Genomic DNA, 18,096 nt, shown 5'->3' with positions numbered 1-18,096 from the left:
TCTTTCCCTCTTCCTTCCTTTCTCTAGCTCTCATGCACATTTCTAAGTACATTTTAAAACTTCTTGATGATAGCACAATTCAGATTCAAAAAAGACCAAAATTATCTCAGGCTCTAGACTTGAGCTTGAATCCAAGATGATGTTGAAAAACTTTCCCTTCTTAAATATTTATTTTCTTCTGGGGGAGTCTTGGTACTCTCTGGTTTCCTGCAGAAGCACTGAGAAGCTAATCCTGCTTGGTCAGAGAAGAAACTTAACAGGTCTAGACTTGCAATTTATTGGACACCTCCCCATTTCCAAAGTTGCTGAAACTTTGGAGGTGTTTCCAAAACACATTTTTGCCAGCTGAGTTTGAAACAAATTTAATGTTCATCTTTCACCCTTAAAGATCCTTAATGTTCAACTTTCTCAGATTCCTCCTTATCACTATTTCTTTGGTTTTGTCAGGGTAGTGCTCTCTCCTGTGCAGATCTGAGGGCAGTTAATGTCCAAGATTGTGCTTCGTGTGCTATTCTGTCTTCCAACACCACCGCTTCAAGCAATCCTTCCCTGGTGGACACAGAAAGCATCCTAGCCACACTGAACATCCGATCCGTACAGGGTAAGTCCAGCTCAGCCCCACTAGGTAAGCATGCTTCCTTTTGCCTGTGAGCATGCTGATGTGACAAAAATGGAAGTTAAAGGAGGGAAGAATGAAAGGGTCACTCGTCTGAGCCACAGTCTGTGTCTCCTGAATATAAATATGTAAGTTAAATGGGCCAGAAGTCCATTTTAGCGTAGCCGGCTGTACAGTCTAGTCCAGTTTCTGTAGCTACAGGTGTGTGAAGGAAGGAGTGATAAGCCAACATTGCTCCTGGAAATATGCCAGTTCCTCCTGCATATTCTGAGTGAAGCTTCAAGGTTTCCAGTAAAGAGACCATGGCTGGAGGGTAAATGTAAACCAGTGTTGGTAACTGCTGTATTATTTGCAAAAGAAAGTGTGAATGGAGGCCCCTTCCATCCTTCAAAAAGAGAAAACCAATACCTTTCCCTTGAGGCTTGATAGGGTGGGTTCTCTGTTCTCAGACAAACAGAACTTGTAGCTCAGAACTGCAATGGAAGCAAAAACGACTTCAACCCAGTGGAATATTTATTGCGTCTCTTCCTCCCTTAATTTGGTGAAGGAGCTAAGATTTGTCCTCCTCTTGAGAATGTGGAGTATTAATTAACTGAAGATGGGCTCAGAAATGGATGGCTCCTCTAAGTGTTTTCCCTATACTTTATTATTATTATAGGCTTTTAAAACAATGGCTGTGCCAAAGAAAAGATTAGAGTGAGGCAGAGACAGGGTTTTTTAATAATAACTAGACAAAATAATATCAATATACAGTGAATACAATCAGAACAGAAGACAAATTATTTATAAGGTATATTTGAGTAAGAAGTAATTGTGACTTGAATAGATTACTTTTATCTAATGTATTTATTGCTACATAAAGATGTATGGAACTCTTTATTGATTGTCTATAGAGAAGAATTAAATAGTATGTACTTTTATATATATAATTCATGTATCTCCATCTATAGTGACAGATATAGATACTGTACCTACTGCATCTTTATACCTATATGTGGAAAAGAGAGAGACTCAGAACAAAAACGATATTTCATCCTATTGATCACTGTCCTGCTCCCCTCCAGTGTTTTTTGGTTTATCATTCAAAATTGCAGTACAGGGAGTGCAGAACTCTGAACTACAACGTGCGTATGGAAAATAGAGATGTGAGCATCTGTTCGTCAAAACCTTCCCCAGCTGCCTTGCAGAGTTCATACTTACTTGTTTCTCTTTGAGGTGGTAGCTTTTGTCTTGCTTTGTCTCCTTCCAGCAGAAGACCTCAGGGACCTAACGCTGACATAGGTGTGATCAGTTGGGTAAGCTGAGGCATGGCTGGTTAGGCAGTTTACCAGGCGTATCATTGTCAGAACCATCACCACCTGCATACTCAAAGTCTTTCTTTTAATCCACAAGCATATATTTTTCCCTCATTTCCCTTGGGAAGATGGGCACGTGATGAGTTGCATCAGAAAACTGGATTTTGCAGATATAAATCTGTTCAGCATCCTTGCTATCATGAGAGATAGGAGAAAAGTTTATTCAATTATACTGGAAAAAACATAATCAAGTTCTGTAGTTACAAGGTCCCTGAGAACAGTGTCAAAAGGATTTCTGCTTGTGCAGAAGGAGGCTAATAGTCAGAACGGTTAGCAGAGACATGCAGGCACAAGGTTATTTGTGTGTTACAGCTAACACTGTGTTACAGCACATCAGAACCAGACCAAATACACAACACCTTCTTTCAGGTATGAGCAGAAATCAGGATTGCTTGGTCCTCTGTCAGGAACCTAGGTAAAGTATGGTCTAGACATTAGAACGGGGGAATGGAAATCAGTGCTTCTGGGTTTCTTTTCTGGCTTTGAGAAGGGGCAGGATCAAGGTAAGGGTCATGGTGTCAAAGCTTCTTGTATTTCTCTTACGCCTCTGCTGTGCATCCCTGGCAGCTACTAGAGGCATGTTGTACCTCAGCGTAGAGCCCCATAACAATATTTATTTCCCAGGCTTGTTTAAAGCCAGATAAATTCAAGCTCACAATGTAGCAATACACAAATGCAAATTATTCTTGTTATTACCTGTTACTGTGATCAGTTATTTCTGAAAGATTGATTCAAACTAAAGAGGATAGATTCTATCAGCATTTACTACAACAGCATTGTCTTACTCTAGTTGACAAAATACTGTGTTTCTAAACCCACCCTGGTTTATCCATTTTAGGTATTTCACTTACCATATTTATAAGGCACCTATTGCCTAGCTCAGATGTTAGTGAATTGTCGCTCCATGAGCTGACTACAATTCCAGTCTAATAAATCTTTGGCTACTCAGTTAAGGCTATTCCTCAGTGTTAGTGTTTTCTGCAGACAGAAAAGCAGTGTTCAGTTACAGGATATAATCATCAATGAATAAAGATATATTTGCAAAATAAGGCTAAGACACAAGTTTCACTTCTTCCTCAAGTCAGGCATTAAATTTGCTAGTGTAAAAATAAGCTCTCTCTCCTTATAGATTCACTAGATGAGTTGTTAAAAAAGCCAGCCTATTTTCTTCTTTGCTGCCGTAGTTATTTGTAATTATAGGACCAAAATCTTAGGTTAGGATTCTCATACCAGAAGCTCTTTCAGATTCAACTGCAAGATTAAGGCTGTGTCTTACACTCTTTAAGGTCTTTGCCTCTGAAGGTCTCCAGGAACACACATCTGTAATGTGTCTATAGGATAGTAAACTAATCACAGGTTGTTGCCACCAAGTTTTGGATCAAGGTGCCCAGAGTGGAAACAGAATGTACGTGTCCCCACTCCCACTGTTTCAGTCTCTGCTCTCCCTCCCACCATTGTTATTTTATAGGAATTCATCTCTGAGAAGACAGAATTTTCACTGATAAAATCGGCTCATCTTAGCTGGTCCCAATGGACTGGATGGCCTCCAGGTGAAACAGTTCATTCAGAACCCCAATAGTTCATAGGGGTCAGAAAATTAGGAAATTTTCAGGGAAAAGAGAGATAAAAGCTGTGAAAGGATGGCTTTTATCAGAATTTATTTTTTTCTTTGTGGGGAGGAGGAGTGAGAGTAGGGCCACTGGCCTTATTTGAGTTATGTAAGAGCACTGAAGACAAATACAGCTAGAAAAGAACAAACAGTACAGAGAGTATCAAGAAATTTTCCAGACTTGGTAGCTGTCAAGTTAGCTAGGAAGCAGTAAGAACAGCAAATACTAGTAATGTAGCCAGGCTGTGTCCGTGCTGACCAGAACTTGGTGTTGGTTCACCTCTGCAGTAGTTAATTACGGTGTACCAGTGAATTCTGCATTTTCCACTAGTGTAGTACATGTACCAGTGGGTGCTTTCAGCTGCAAAGTTGCAAAATCAGCAGGTTTAGAAAATCCTTTCTATTTGTAGAAGTTGTGCAGGAAAGGAAATGGCCAGCAGAAACTAACGCATATAGGGAAGACCCAAAAAATATGGCAGTCCTCTGGGTCATGACCTAATTTTTTGAAGGAGAAGGGTAAAGTTACATTCAAAACTTGGATCCAAGAAACGTAGCCTCAATTAATGTTAGTAGCCAGGAGAGGAAGCAGGTAGGAAAAGATAGAAGAATAGTTGGGAAAGCTTTCTAAAGCAAGATGATTATGCAACTATTACCTGATTTAAAAAGTGATGTTTCTCATTTAGTAGTTGCCATTGCTCATGGGACAGCAGATGACTTGGCTGGATATCCAGCTACCCTACCCATCCAAGTGCTTTCTCATCCCCAGCTTTGATGCTGTAGACAAAGCTATAGCATTTTGCATCCTAACCATAGCGGAAAATAGTTATTTGGATGGAAGACCCTGAGTTCCCTTAACAGTTCAGGTGCTTTGGTAAGCGTTGCAGCAGGCGTAGTCTCAGTTTGGAGACTGTTACAAAGCCCAAATCAATTGCATTTCCTGTGGTTTTAGATTTCACTTGGGAGCATTTCACACCCAACAAACCCAGGCCTGTTCTGCACGTTACCTCTCTCATGGGGTAGAGAATTAGACAGCTCTTACAGAACCAGACCCACACAGAAGTAAACATTACTTACACTTGCAAGAATGAGCATTTACTAGGGTCAGTGCTGATGCCAAGGACTTCTAGTCTTTCCCATGGAAAAATTTAGGTTTTCCAGTAATGCTGTAATTATCACCCTGTCATGTCACAAAGCAAACACGTTGGCAAACCTAGGTACCAAACTAAATAATCTGTGGCATAATCTAAACATATAATGGTAATTAAATCTGACAACTTAATAAGATACTGAAATTCAAATATACAGTAGTAATCTACAATTAAGTAATCTTTTGTAATAGCACCCTGCCAGTTTGTAAAATTTCAGGTAGAGCGCTGTGTACTGTTTCATAGCAAAAACATTGACATAAGAAAAAGGTATCCAGGCAATGATCAGACATACATTCAAATCAACCGGTGCAGTACATGGAAGGGTACAACAACGGCAATGATTCATTTCAGGCATTTGGTTGCTGCCACTGGCATGCATTCAGAGATGCCTTGCTATACTTGGGAAGGACTTTTTCTGCTGTTTGGAGGGATTGTGATGCCTGACATCTCTAATAAGGTTTTTGGCAGTCCATTGCCTAACCTCAGAGGTGGTTGATTAGAGCAACGGTCCATCTAGGACTTTGTTAGGGTCTCTGATCTCCAATGTTCACATGCTCCTCCGAGGAAGGAGGATCCATTATACAGTATCTGAACTGGAAGAAGTTCCATTTCTAGCAAAATCTTTAGTGGGATTTAGATTCCATCATTTTGACTTTGATACTATCTTGTGCAATAAGTAGAATTATTAATACTCAGTTACCCAGATTCTGTGCTAGGTAGCAAAGGGAAAATTTAGACATAATGGTAAGGGAGACGAGATTGGATGTGATCAAAGTACAGAAAGCAGACTTCAAATTGGGACTGATTCAGCTAGCTGGTGAGAACTGGAAGGAAATAAGGGCACATGCTTCTAGGAACTTCTGGATTTCTCTTTTAAGTCTTTTTGGTTGCCAGGTTTTAAAAAAATTATGGTATATGCTTTTGCCTTCATTCCTATAGCACATATCCCATCTATTTATGTACAGCCTTCTTGAAGGGGAAGGAAAAAACACAACCCCCTCCCTCAAAAGCCCTCTGAGTGCAAATTGGCTTAGTGGGGGCTTTGTGCCAAACAACACTGTAACCAGCACTGCTGCTCCACAGAGGGTAATTATATTTTAGTTATGATGTCAATAAGCAGCTCTCAGGAGAGCTTTTCTTTTTAATCCTTTGAAGCTCTGAGTGAATAAAGTGAGCCTTGGAAAAGCAAACCAAGGCAAGAAACTTTCTAAATATAGGAAACACTTTGGGATTTTTGCATGACAATGACATTTTTAGGCATAGGTAAGAGATTTCCTGGATTTGTCAGTCTGAACCATTGTGCCTTGGTTTCTTTCTTTTTCCTTTTTTTTTTTCTTTTTTTTCCCCCCCTTTCTGCTTCTGCTAACTTCCCTCTCTCCTCATGTTGTTATTGACTGTTTCTACAGATGCTGTTTTCGGAGCGAGAGCATTGGGGAATCAATCACAGCCATGTTATAAAAGGATCCCCATCACTACAGAGCTGAGTAAGTTATTTAAGAACAAATTTCACAGACGCAATATGCATGCTGCATTATTTATTTACCCCAGGCCCTTTTTAGAATTCACAGGCAGAAAGCAACAAGCACTACATGTCCAAGGAACAGTAAAAGATTTGACTTAGATGTTAATTCACTGGCTTTGAAGGAGTCAGGAAGGTTTATCTGGAGAATAAATATAACAAAGTGTTACAAAGGTCTCAGTGTGTAGCAAAACTCTGAAGCATCCATTTAGGGTAAAGATAATGTCCTTGGGTTTTTTCCTGCTGGACTGGATCTCAGGAGATCTGAGTTCTAGTCACATGGCCTGCATTCATCCCACCTATCCTAACATACTTCACAAAGGTAGATAAATCAGAAGCGTATTTACCTGGTTTACCCTTATTTTCAGTGGAGAAAAAGGCACTGCCAAAGGCAATTCTGCCCAGATGAAATCTAACTTGCCCTTTGGCCATGCTTTCCTCTCTCTGATGATTTTAAAAAGCACTGGGAGAGACTGTATGCCCAGTTTTCATCCCACAACAAAATGGGGTGTATCAAGGCCTAATTCTCTCTGTTCCACCCTCCCCTTTCTGAAACGCTGGTGATGGTTCCCTCCTCTTCTGGATTATGAGGGTAGCTGCAGGCTTCCTCATTTGTACAAGTGGCTGTGAAAGAACAGAGTCTGTTCCAAACAGTCTGCAGTACACGGCATGGTGCAGTGACTGCTTGGGGTGCAGTACTTGGATGGGTCCCTGCACACGCCAAGGTGGACAGACAGTGCAGGCATTTTACTCCAGAGCCCAAACACCTTTGTCCTTCTTCCACAAGGCTCAGCCTCTCTAGCTTGCATTCATAACTTAAGCAACCCATGGAGTTCTTTCATGCTACTCTTCGCTATCTTTGTCCTCATCTCCTGATGGTTACAAACTGGATCTGTTAATTAGGAACATGTGCACCGATTAACTGATTACTAGTAACACAGCAGTCAGTGTCACACCAGAGTGGTGTGGCTGGGCTGCTAGTCCCAAGGGACATGGATGTTTAGCTCCATTTAAAGTGCTGACACAAGAACATACCCATCAAATTAGCATAGCGTGTTGCTAGGCATCATGACTGGCCCCTGACTCACTCAGGCTTTTTTTTTTCTTTCTTTTTTTGAGGCAATGCTTTTAAATGCTATGTGGACTCAGCCCATGTGGGGTCCTTACTTTCCAGTCCTCACCAGGTTTGCAGCTGGAACAGGGCTAGTGAGCAGCCTTGGCTTGTAGCAGGCACTAGCAATATTTTATTTATATGAAGCTCTGGTGTACTGCTTAGTCAAAACTTGCACCAGATAAGCTGTGTCCCAGAAGCAGTTAAGCACCTCAATGGGCTATTCAGTCCTGTGTGCTCCTTAGACTGAAACACTGAGGAGCTACTGCAAAAAAAAAAGGCACAAAATAATAAGAATGATGCCTCCTCCTGAGAAATTGCAGAAGTCTTGAATTTCCCAGAGTGATATTTGGATATCTTGTGCTGTGGTTCAGGCTTTTATTTCTGCTGTGTACAAAAGTCTCAGAAATGTTTTGAGCTGGCTACTGAGGCCCAGCTCCTTTGAGAAGATATTGTGCAGTCAAGCTAACATCTTCAGACAGGCATTGCACCCCTGTGATTTCTCTCCAGGATGTGGTGTGTCAGTGGAGGGGAAAACATCTGCAATCTGTTGACATGACTTGGATTTTAGTCATGTCGGATCTTTGACAAAATAATGAATTGAGGCCAGTCCCTTAGCACATGGATGCCTGCCCCGTTATAGTCTTGAACAGCATAGAAATATGTTCAGAGTTACAGGGATGGGCTAGGAAGCAAAATAACCCCAAGAATTTAAAACCTGGAAGCACAAAACAGCTAAACAAAAACAGCTGGAGCTTTCTTGTGATTGAATAAGCTTCCTGTAAGTCCCTCTGGTAGACCTTGATCTAGACAAATGCTCACTTTTGTGCCTATCTCTAGAAACAAGCTGAGAAGAGTAATACTCATGTGCCTTAAGTTGTAAGGGCTTTGCCCATTCGAGGCAATTTCTTATTTCACAGCACACTGAGTGTGGACCAAGGGTCATCTGTATCATTTGGTGTGTCTGACACACCAAAACCAGCAGTATGATACATAGTGCTAGCACTGCTGCTCAAAACCTGCCATAAGAGAAGCTAAGACCCTTCGTGCCTTCAGTTGAAATCCTGTCACCACTGAAGTCAGTAGGAGTTTTGCAATTAATCTTGACAGGCACAGGAAGCAATGTGGTACCTCAACAGAGCCAGAACTGCCAAGCTTGACTTGCCTCTGACACAGTGTCTTTGTGACCAGGATGGCATGCCAGAGCCCCCTGAGTCCCAGAGGTGTGCTGTGGTCCCAGAGGTGTGCTGTCCTCTAGCACCTACTGAGCTAAGGACAGAGTTGACAGAATTAGCTGAGGGCCTGCACCCCTCTAAAGGGGGCTGGATGTGAATTTTGCCTTGAGCAGGAGAAGCAGCTCTGACATGCTGCTGCTTCTCCTTGCCCAATGGTGAGAAACACAGAAAAAGAAATGCTAAACTGGCCGCTTTGCATCAGGCTGATGCAAGGCCCATTAAATGGCAAGCTTTGCATGGGGTTTCTGTGGGTCCAGATCCACCAAGCTGAGCACAGTTCAACGTGTCAAGCATCTTCTGAATTTGTGAGTTGGTCGGTGGGCTCAGAGGCATGTTATAAATGGTTATTCCTTGGAAAGAATGGATTCTAGAAATCCTTGCCATAAGGAGGCAGATCTGGGAGAGAAACAGCGAAGTGATCTGTAAAGAAATAAGCATCCTGCAAATATGTAAAGGAGAAAGATAATGGTGTGGAGAAAAAAAGTGGATCCCTTATTGCGGCTGTGAGACCATGCTTTTCATACCCAAACTGTATAAGTTAGTCAGTGGAGTCATACTGATTAATGCCAGATGCAGGGCCAACTCTAAAATCCAGGGTGGGTGAAGTATCTGTATTGAGAAGACATGGCTGAAGGATGACACCAACACTGCAAGACAACAGGAGACATTAATAGTATTGTGATTCTGGCTAGTTTTAGTCATCTTTAAAAATGATGCACTGAAATGCTTCCTGACCCAAGGGGACATAATAGAAATCAGTCATTACTCACATAGAGTTAGTTGTGCTCACTCTATTTTTTTTAATGGGAAGATACAGGTTCTTGATCTCAATTCCTCTGTCTCCTGCTGTGCTGCTGTCATTTGTCAGCATTCTTACTGGTAGTGCTAGAGTGCCAGGACATACCTAGCATGTTCAGTAGCACAGCAGGGAGCTTCTGCCTGGGTATACTTAGACGGTTCCCTGAAAATAGGAAAGAAAGTTAAGGAGGAATCGCTTTCAGAATAGGGGGGATTCTGCAAGACTATCTCAGCCAGCAAGAATACGGTTGAGAAACTAGTTAAGATCCCTCTAACAGTAGGACATCTGTGAAAGGGACTCTGTAACCCCAATTTCAGCCAATAGAAACACTAATTGTATTTCTGTTAAGTCAGGAAAATGAAGGGAAGAAATTAGATTATTCCTTTCCTTTTCAAAGCAGGTAAATTAATTATGATCTGATATCTTAAAAATTAGTTTTAGGATTCTGTGTCTTTTGTCTGCCATTGCACAATGTTAGCAGCACTGACTGTTTTGTTCCTCTTTTCTTTACTAATGTTGCATGCTGTGGCTAGTGCTGGACGCAGAAGGGCAAACGAGATTTATTAACTTTCGTTTCTGATTCTAGATGGCTTCTCTCTGTTGCTAAGATGTTTCCTCTTCCTTCCTTGCTTTTCCAATAGAGTCTTCACCAAATGCCCAGTTCATTAATCAGGCTCCCAGCGGCAATTCTGAGATTCCAGAGCAAGATCAGCTTTTCACCACTGGTGCCCCTCCAGGAGCTATCTTCTCAGACAGCTTCCTGAATTCTCTTTTGTCTATGGTAAGTAGATGTATCATGTCCTGTCATATTTAGTGGCATTGGTGTGTAACAAAGTGATTACCAGCCAGGGTAAACCCACTTAATCTAGCCTTAACAATGGTCAAGGCCATGTGTGTCAGAGAAAGGCACAAGAAACGTTGCAGAGATTGGTGATGTGATTAGTTACACAGTGCCCTGAGAATTATACATGTCTATTCCTATTTAAGCGATTTGGTGATCAGTGGGCCTCTGTGATTCCTTGGGGTAGTGGGTTCCATACACTAAAAGGTAGCTATCAGCACCAAAAGACATGTCTCTCAATATGTGCTATTAGCAGCAACTCTCCCTGTTGTTGATATACACATAGAATTATTTGGAGAAACTTTTAGAGTGTTTTCATAAGTTCTTCCTGTTCCCAGCTCCAAAATATTGACAAGCTACAAAAGGTATTCAAAGCCAGCCTGATTTATTTACTTTTTGACAACATGACGTTACAATCAGTCCCTCTAAGGGAACTGCAGTCACTGAAGCCAGAACTGCATTTGTCACCAGCTGGCCCCTTGGTGGAAGCTCCAGCATTGATGCCAAAGGCTGAGAAGGTTATGGGGACTCTGAATTCTTACCTGTTCATGTAGAAAGGAGTTTTACAAGCTTGGCTGGAGGTGCATTGGTGAGCTAGGGAACAGGGAGCTTGCACTACCACCACTTTACCATAGCAGGCACGGGAATAAATGGAACATTTAACTCTTCTCATCTGTCCATCCGGCACCTAGGCAGAAATTCACTGGAAGTTTGGATGGAAAAACTATTGAAATCAATGGGAATCTCCCAAATTCCACACATGTGGGCCATTGCTGATATACAAGACCGCATCAGATTTTAAAAGTGCATATTTTGATTCTCTGTAAATTCCTGGCAGTGTGTTCTTTTAAAAACATTTGCATCACAAGGATTGGATACATTGCACCAAAACTGCAAGAACGGAGGGAACATGGTGATCTCACCTTGGTGACATAATCATTTTAAGTTGCTGTCAAAACTGAGTGATACTGTCAGTGGTGTGACACACATGTGGCTCACACTTTGGTGGAGTTAAGCCAGGATTTTGGCAGTGAAAAAACAGTTCAGCTCATAAGCTGGCATTTCCAAAACTGCCTTCTCTTTTTTCTGAAAGCCCCTTCTTCCTCTTCACCCTGATTCCCCATACTGCAGTCAAGTTCCACATGCCTTGCTCACAGCTCATGTCCAAGGGGATAGTGCTTGGGTGGCAGTTTTACAGAAACTGAATAAATACAAAACAAATCTCTCCAAGGGATAAGCAGTCCAAAATAAGTGTGTCAAGTCCAGTTATGCTTTTCTGAGAAGGCTTCAGTGTTAGGGAAAATATTATGTTGCTGCTACTCACTGATATGTCAATCAGCCAGATGGTAATTAATGACTGCTAGTGTCAAGTGTAAAAGTAACTCAAGACATAGCATGACCTGTCTTAAAGGATAAAATTTCACTCAAGCATAAGATTCTGAGTCTGTCCAGGAATGATCAGCACTCAACTTTGCTTTAAAGTAGAGGGGCACCTGAGGTTGGATTCAGTCATTCTGTAAATACAGTGAAGAGTGAGAGAAATACGATATTGCTTAGCAATTGCAGTGTCAGGGAAAAGATGTGTGAACTGGAGAAGAAAGAGAAGGAAAGGACCCTTCAGCAGTCCAACGTCACCTCCTTTTGCTATCACTGTGAATATCTCTTGAAATTTCTCAAGACATTTGGATCAGGACATTTGTCTCTTTTAGTTTGAAAGGAGACTGGCAGAAGAATCTGAATGGCAGAATGTGGTCTGTAAAGTAAAATATTACCCCTTGGAAGCCTGAAGCAGAACTGGCATTTGACCCCAACTTGGGGTCTTAATAGGCAGAAAACATTTCAACGAGCACGATCATTATGCCTCAGGTACTCTAATGAGCCCTGAATTCCCTTCCTGATCCAGCTGTGAGTTCCTATACAGGACCAGTTTTAAAAGCTTAGTAACAACACAGAGTCAGTGGGACTAGGCAACTGCTTGGTGATGGGAGAAGGTTTCTAGCCTTGCCTTTGTGTGCAGAGGCGTTCCCAGGAAATCTGCTTGTCTGAAGCTGTAACCAAACATCAACTGGTGAAGAAGGTAACATCTCATGGGCACGTTACAGAAATGTTGCTCCTTAAAGTCAGCTTCAAGACCCATTCTAAATGCAGTGTGTTATTTCCTGAGTACACACACACATGCACACCTCTGTAGTTTCCCTGCCTTTCAAATTCCTGCAGTGTAACTCAGCAAAGAAAGTACAGAATGAGGGTGACATGCAAATCCTATTAATTCATCCAAGTATGGAAATGCAATCCTTTTGATGTCAAAAAGTACAGCAATGATATGTTAAAGAGCTCAGCACACTTCTGTTAAATATGTAGAGTGCAGATTCCCCTGAAGCTGTATCACTCCTGGATAACCCTGGACTATAGCTCCTTACTTTAAAAGGCTGAGAATTACTCTAACAGCATTATACCCGTTTGCCGACAATATGGTCAGATGTTCTTAAGCGGATTTGAGTTCATCGTGGATTTAGTAACACCATTCCTTCTCTGCAGCTTGTTTAGTTTCTTTACTCAGGCAAATGCAGGTGACAGATTCCACAAAGTGGCTCTATGTAGGAAATGAGCTTTTTGAGAAAGGGTGGAAAATAAGTTATTTGATGCACTGCAGGCAGAGGAAATACTTTTAGATTTAAAAAAAAAAGACTCTAGGCCTTTTTTTGCCTCAGATCTGAATTTGAACCATGGTAACTTTTTTCCCAAAGAATACTGACTGAGATAAGGGCACAGAGAGGTTTTCAAAACAATATGGCAACTACAAGGACAGTTCCCTGCTGCACCTGGATGCTATAGGGCTGGGCAGGGCAGTTGCACTCCTCAGCCTCACCTTGCACAGTGTGCTCCTACTCAGGTGACATCAGAGCTGCTGCCCAGTTTTCTTACACAGACACGCATGCAGACACCCCCACGCCCCCACACCCGCTCCATTTGTGCCATTTGTGCCTTTCAAAATCTCCCATTCAGATACAGCTTAGTGCATTCTACTATAATAGCAGAGGTGGGATCTTCTGACTGCTCTTTGAAGCTGAAATGGGCTAAACCAGCGGTGATCCATAAATATTGTCAGAAAACTTTAAACATAATTAAGGACTACTTTAAGTATACAAAAAAACTCCAAAGTGTCTGTCTGATCACTTTCTCTAGGTTTTCACTGGAAAACTTGGTTTTCCTTTCCAAGGCATACTCTTTTGTCTTTGACTTTTCATTGTCTCTTCCTTTCCAGACGTACTACAACCATCACATCTTGGCTCTGCTGCAGACGTTGGTGACAAGTGGGACAAGCCCAGCATTGGGGGAACAGCTGTTGGAAGAGGGCAGCAGACTGCGCAGAAGTCCTGACAACATGATCCACGATGCCTCCCAAGTCAGATGCAAGCTAGCACTCCTGCCACTGTCCAAGAGGTTAACAGGTGTCATGGTGAGTTACATCACTGAGTGGTGCTTCATGGGCTAGGCTTTCATCCTCGCTGCTAGTACTTTTGGATTGTCATTACCTGAAGTTTAGTTTCATTCAGTTGAATCTCACTATGTAGCTTGAGACATATTTTGAAGAGGCAAAGACATCGGATAGCCTTATTTGATACTAGATTCTAATCTTATGGGGGACCAGTCATTTTCTTTCCTTTCTTTCTTGCCAAATACTATGATAACAAACGTAGTGAACAGTGATGATTGGCTAAATAAGTGATTTAGTATTGGGCTGAATTGTCCATTTTGGCTCTTTGAGATAAGAGTGAGTTTGCTTCTTTCATAGCAGGAGGACTCCTTTGGAGACATTTACTGCAGAGCATTAGACTTGTTTGGGATACTCTGCTTTGGGCTCTACCGCCTGATGGAAGAGCCCAATCCATACAAGAATAGGCAAGTATACTTTATCTCAAATTGTACCATAAGTCAAAAGATAGTAGTTGTGACTTTGAAGTTAGGCATCTGTTATAGGCAACATGAATTACTTACTTTTGTCTTGGATTTAGACATTCTTGTAGGTAGCTAAGGCCAAGGAAGGAAAGCCATTTGAGGCAAACTGGTATGTGGTCTGAACATGGTGCTTACTGGCGCTTGTATGAGATTCCCTTACATTCGCTTAAGATGTGATTTATCTTTACAAGTGAGCCTTCTGCATTAGAGAGCTGCTGGAGCAGGAAGTTAGTAATGCTGCTGAGGGCAGGGATTTCAGAGAGGTTGCAGGTAGAGAGAATCTTCTCATCTAACCTGTTCTACTCACTGATTCTTTCAATTTCAAGATTTCAGTGATTGCTTGAGCTTCAGATCTCCTAGAGAGACATTTAGTCTTGATTTAAAGATTTTCAGCAATCAAAAAATTTATCATATTTTTCAGTAGCTGTTCCACAGACTAATTAGCTTCATTTAAAATATATGTATTTCATTCCTAGGTAAAATTAAACCCACTGTATATTGTCTCATTATTCCAAAGAAGTCTGCACATGCAATCAGTCGTTGCAAAAAAAATCGTACAGCTTTCTTGCTGTCCCAGACACTCAGTTTGAAGGCCTCACAAAGCAGCCTGAATCTCATGCGCTACTGCTTTTTCAGGTTTGTGATTGCCCGGCCTGCCAGTGATTTGAAGATGCTGTCTACGGATCTGCTGTTCTGTGTTGTTCCATTCAACGTTGCAACAACTGATGACCTGTGATGTGGGATGGAAGTCAGTTACCAAGCAAGAAAACAGGTAGTACAGACACCTTCATGCCAGAGTTATGAGAGATTGTGAAATGCCTTGCAAATAAAAAATTGTACAAGTTATTAAGACCCCCACAATAAATTGTCTGTGTTCTTATTTCTTAGGGGTGGCAGTTTGAATTTGGCTAAACATTAACATGAGGTTATTACTGAAAACAGTATTGTTAAGCTTTAACAACAAACATATTGGAGAGTAAAATGCTCTCTCTGCGAGGAAAAGGACAAAACCTTGAGTTTCTGCTGAGCACTGCACAGAACAGACCCAACTCTATACAAATACGATGACTCCATTGAGTTTAGAGATTCTCTGCTGAACTTCTCAAAGTTCAAAGACTCCAGCACACTAAAATTCAGTTTTCTTGCAGCCAGAACTGAAGATGCTGGATTGATATGCATGAAAAGAAACAAAAAAAACAAGCAAAAAATCCCCATGAACTTGTACCATGAATCAGGTCCTGCCTGTGCAGTTGAGGGAAGGAGGAGAGTAGTGGTGTTTGGTTTTTTTTTTTCTCTCTCTCTCCCCTAACACTAATTAGGTTTGAAAGACTGCAGCTTGAGTCCAGATACCACATGCTGAGAAGAAAGGAACCCAAACAGCTGATGCAGAGTTCAGACTAAACTAACTGCAAGCTCCCCAGGGACATCACAAGGTAAACCTGATAGTCTCTGTCATTTACAATCATTATCAGGCAGCTGGGTCTCTGTAATTTTACTAGGGAGCCAATTAACAGATCCCTGAAGCTCAAGAATAAGGTCTTGGTCCTTTTTCTATTTTAGATAGGGAAAGGGGGAAAGTAAGTCTGTGTTTCAAATAGATACTCCAGAAGCTTTCCTACCCAGGGGTATGGTTAAATCTGGGCTTGCACTTTTCCTTTTGAGGAATAAGATAAAGCACTGAGCTTAAGAGTCGAGCAACTGGCTTTAGTACCCACCTCTGCAACAAGCTGGCTGTGTAACCTTGAGTGAGTTATTTAACTGTATCCTAATACTGCTTGCTGCACACAGGGAATATAACAACACACTTGTTAATTTAGATAATGAGAGCTTTGGGGAAAGGACTGTCTCTTGTGATTTGTTCGGCCTAACATAAATAGGTACTGATTTAGGATGGGACATTTAGGAACTCCACTCAAACAACATGAGTAAGAAGCAAGAGAAAAGCTTGGACCAAGACTCCAGATGGAAACATATCTGTGGTTGGGGAAGTTTGGAGTTTGGATTCAGGTCTGAGCCTTAATGTGTTGGACTCATCTTTCCTGGAACAAACTAATCATACATTTTCAATTCAGGACAGATTGCAAGTAGGAATCACTGAACTGTGCTTAGAGCAAACAAAATACATAGGAAGCATGCTTTCCCTTTGCCAGCCCTTTGCAGACCTGAACTTGAGCCAAGACAGTCAGCTGATATCTTGGTAGGAGTTTTTTGGCCTAAAATCACCCACTGTATATACAAACTTAGATAAGAATTTGTGCACTGGATTCTGGTTACCCTCTGGCAGAACAAAGCTTCAATAATAGTGTCTCTGTCCATTCCCTAGCATGCATTATTTTAAACAGACAAGACAGTTAAAAGGTGGAAGGAAGAGCCTGCGCAGGCTTTGCAGTCCTTTGACTACAAAGGACACCTCATACTAAGGTTCTGCAAGCTTTCTATATTGTCATCATCTGAACCTTCCTTTATTTTCAGCTGTAATTCAGTCTAAGCAGGGCATAGAGGAGGTAACATCCCTTTTTCTTCCTTATTGTTCTACTGCTTTTAAATAACTACACATGCCTGGACCTCTGTGTTCTGATACTAAGCAGGTCTTGTGCAATGTTAAGGCATTTTTATTAAGAAAACTGCAAGAAACACCAAAACCTGTTTACTCATAACTTCCCTGAGTGGGTGAGAAACTCAGACTATCTTGTCAGCAAACTCTTCTATCTGAAATCATCTGCTTTTCCTAGAAAATGGAGGCAAATATTGAAAGCACTCCTTCATGATTGAGATCCAGGATGTATTCCAGCTTTAAGGCACCAAACATTGGATACACTACTATGTTACTCCAGAGCTACACTACTGTTGCAACCCCTGGTGTGAGTATCTTTCTTCTTTCCATTAGAAAGAGAGGTTTGCAGCAAGTGCTTTTTTTTTTTTTTAATGTTCCTTCTCTCCAAGGTGTCTTAGGTGCAGGACTGCCAGTGATGACATACGCCGTGCTTTCCCATCCTGTATCTCTGTGATGGGGGAATATGCCCATCTCCAGTCATACAGCTTTTCCAGTACAGCGTATTTCCAGTTGCTTAACCTGCAACTGCTAGAGCATGTAACTTGCTGGGGTAAGGTGGAGTGGGGAGAGATGACAAGGTGGAGAAAGGGACCTCTTTTACTTTGCTTATTCCACCTTTTTGTTCAGTTGCTATATCTGAGCAAGCAGTTCTGCTTCTCATGAAAGAAGGAAGAGGGAGAGAAATCCTAAGAAAGGTAAAAGCATTAATAGGTCAAGGCCTCCTTTGCATAATTCTATTATCACCAGGAAGATTCTGCAATAATCATGTTAGGCATGTGCTCTGGAGCATCAAAGTGACTTGTCTTACCTTACTTTTTGATGTTAGACGGGTTTAAATGCTTTGTACAGATGAGGCACCTCAGACAGCTGATCAAGAAAGCTTGTGCTGTTCAAGCAAAGCAAAGGCCTGTTTTGCCTTTTTTTAACGTCAACAGTGCCACATTCTTCCAGCAAGGAATAATCACTGTTGTCGCAAACTGTGAAAAGCAAAGGTGTAGGAGAGAATCTGTGTGTGGGTGCATGCAAACATGCTTTCTGAAGCTACCCCCTTTGAATCTTCAGCAACAGTATCTTCTTGTGTATTGTTTGGGTCATATGTTTATATACCTATTGTATAAATTAATTCAGCTCCTGCACAGTGTGGTACACAAAGCTGTTAGAGGATCTCTCCACTGTAGTTTGCTAATCTGCACCCATTCTAAGTTGTAAAAGTCACCTTAGTGTGTGGGTGGCAATTAATATTAGCAGATTTTACTTTTTAGCAGTGTTACCGGAGTCTCCGATTGAGTTCTGAAACTTTCTGTGTCAGATACAATCAGAAGTAGTCCCTGACCCTAGTGGGCTTAGGT

The 18,096-nt window shown here is 41.5% G+C and overlaps 1 protein-coding gene across 1 annotated transcript in view; it reads left to right on the top strand.

Annotated features, from left to right (window-relative positions):
- The window catches only part of KCNU1 (potassium channel, subfamily U, member 1), a 54,952-nt gene extending 40,023 nt beyond the window's left edge, over nucleotides 1–14,929 (top strand). Inside the window, exons 22-27 of the mRNA XM_009318631.1 lie at nucleotides 448–625; nucleotides 6,135–6,212; nucleotides 10,034–10,173; nucleotides 13,499–13,693; nucleotides 14,033–14,136; nucleotides 14,830–14,929. Coding sequence (XP_009316906.1) covers nucleotides 448–625; nucleotides 6,135–6,212; nucleotides 10,034–10,173; nucleotides 13,499–13,693; nucleotides 14,033–14,136; nucleotides 14,830–14,929 — 795 coding nt within the window. The remainder of the gene's footprint in view (nucleotides 1–447; nucleotides 626–6,134; nucleotides 6,213–10,033; nucleotides 10,174–13,498; nucleotides 13,694–14,032; nucleotides 14,137–14,829) is intronic.
- The last annotated feature ends 3,167 nt before the right edge of the window (nucleotides 14,930–18,096 follow it).

This window comes from Pygoscelis adeliae, unplaced genomic scaffold (genome assembly GCF_000699105.1).
Source record: "Pygoscelis adeliae isolate BGI_AS28 unplaced genomic scaffold, ASM69910v1 Scaffold52, whole genome shotgun sequence".
Lineage (NCBI taxonomy): Eukaryota > Metazoa > Chordata > Aves > Sphenisciformes > Spheniscidae > Pygoscelis > Pygoscelis adeliae.
The sequence above is the reverse complement of the archived record's forward strand: the minus strand, read 5'-3'. Positions and strand labels throughout refer to the sequence as shown.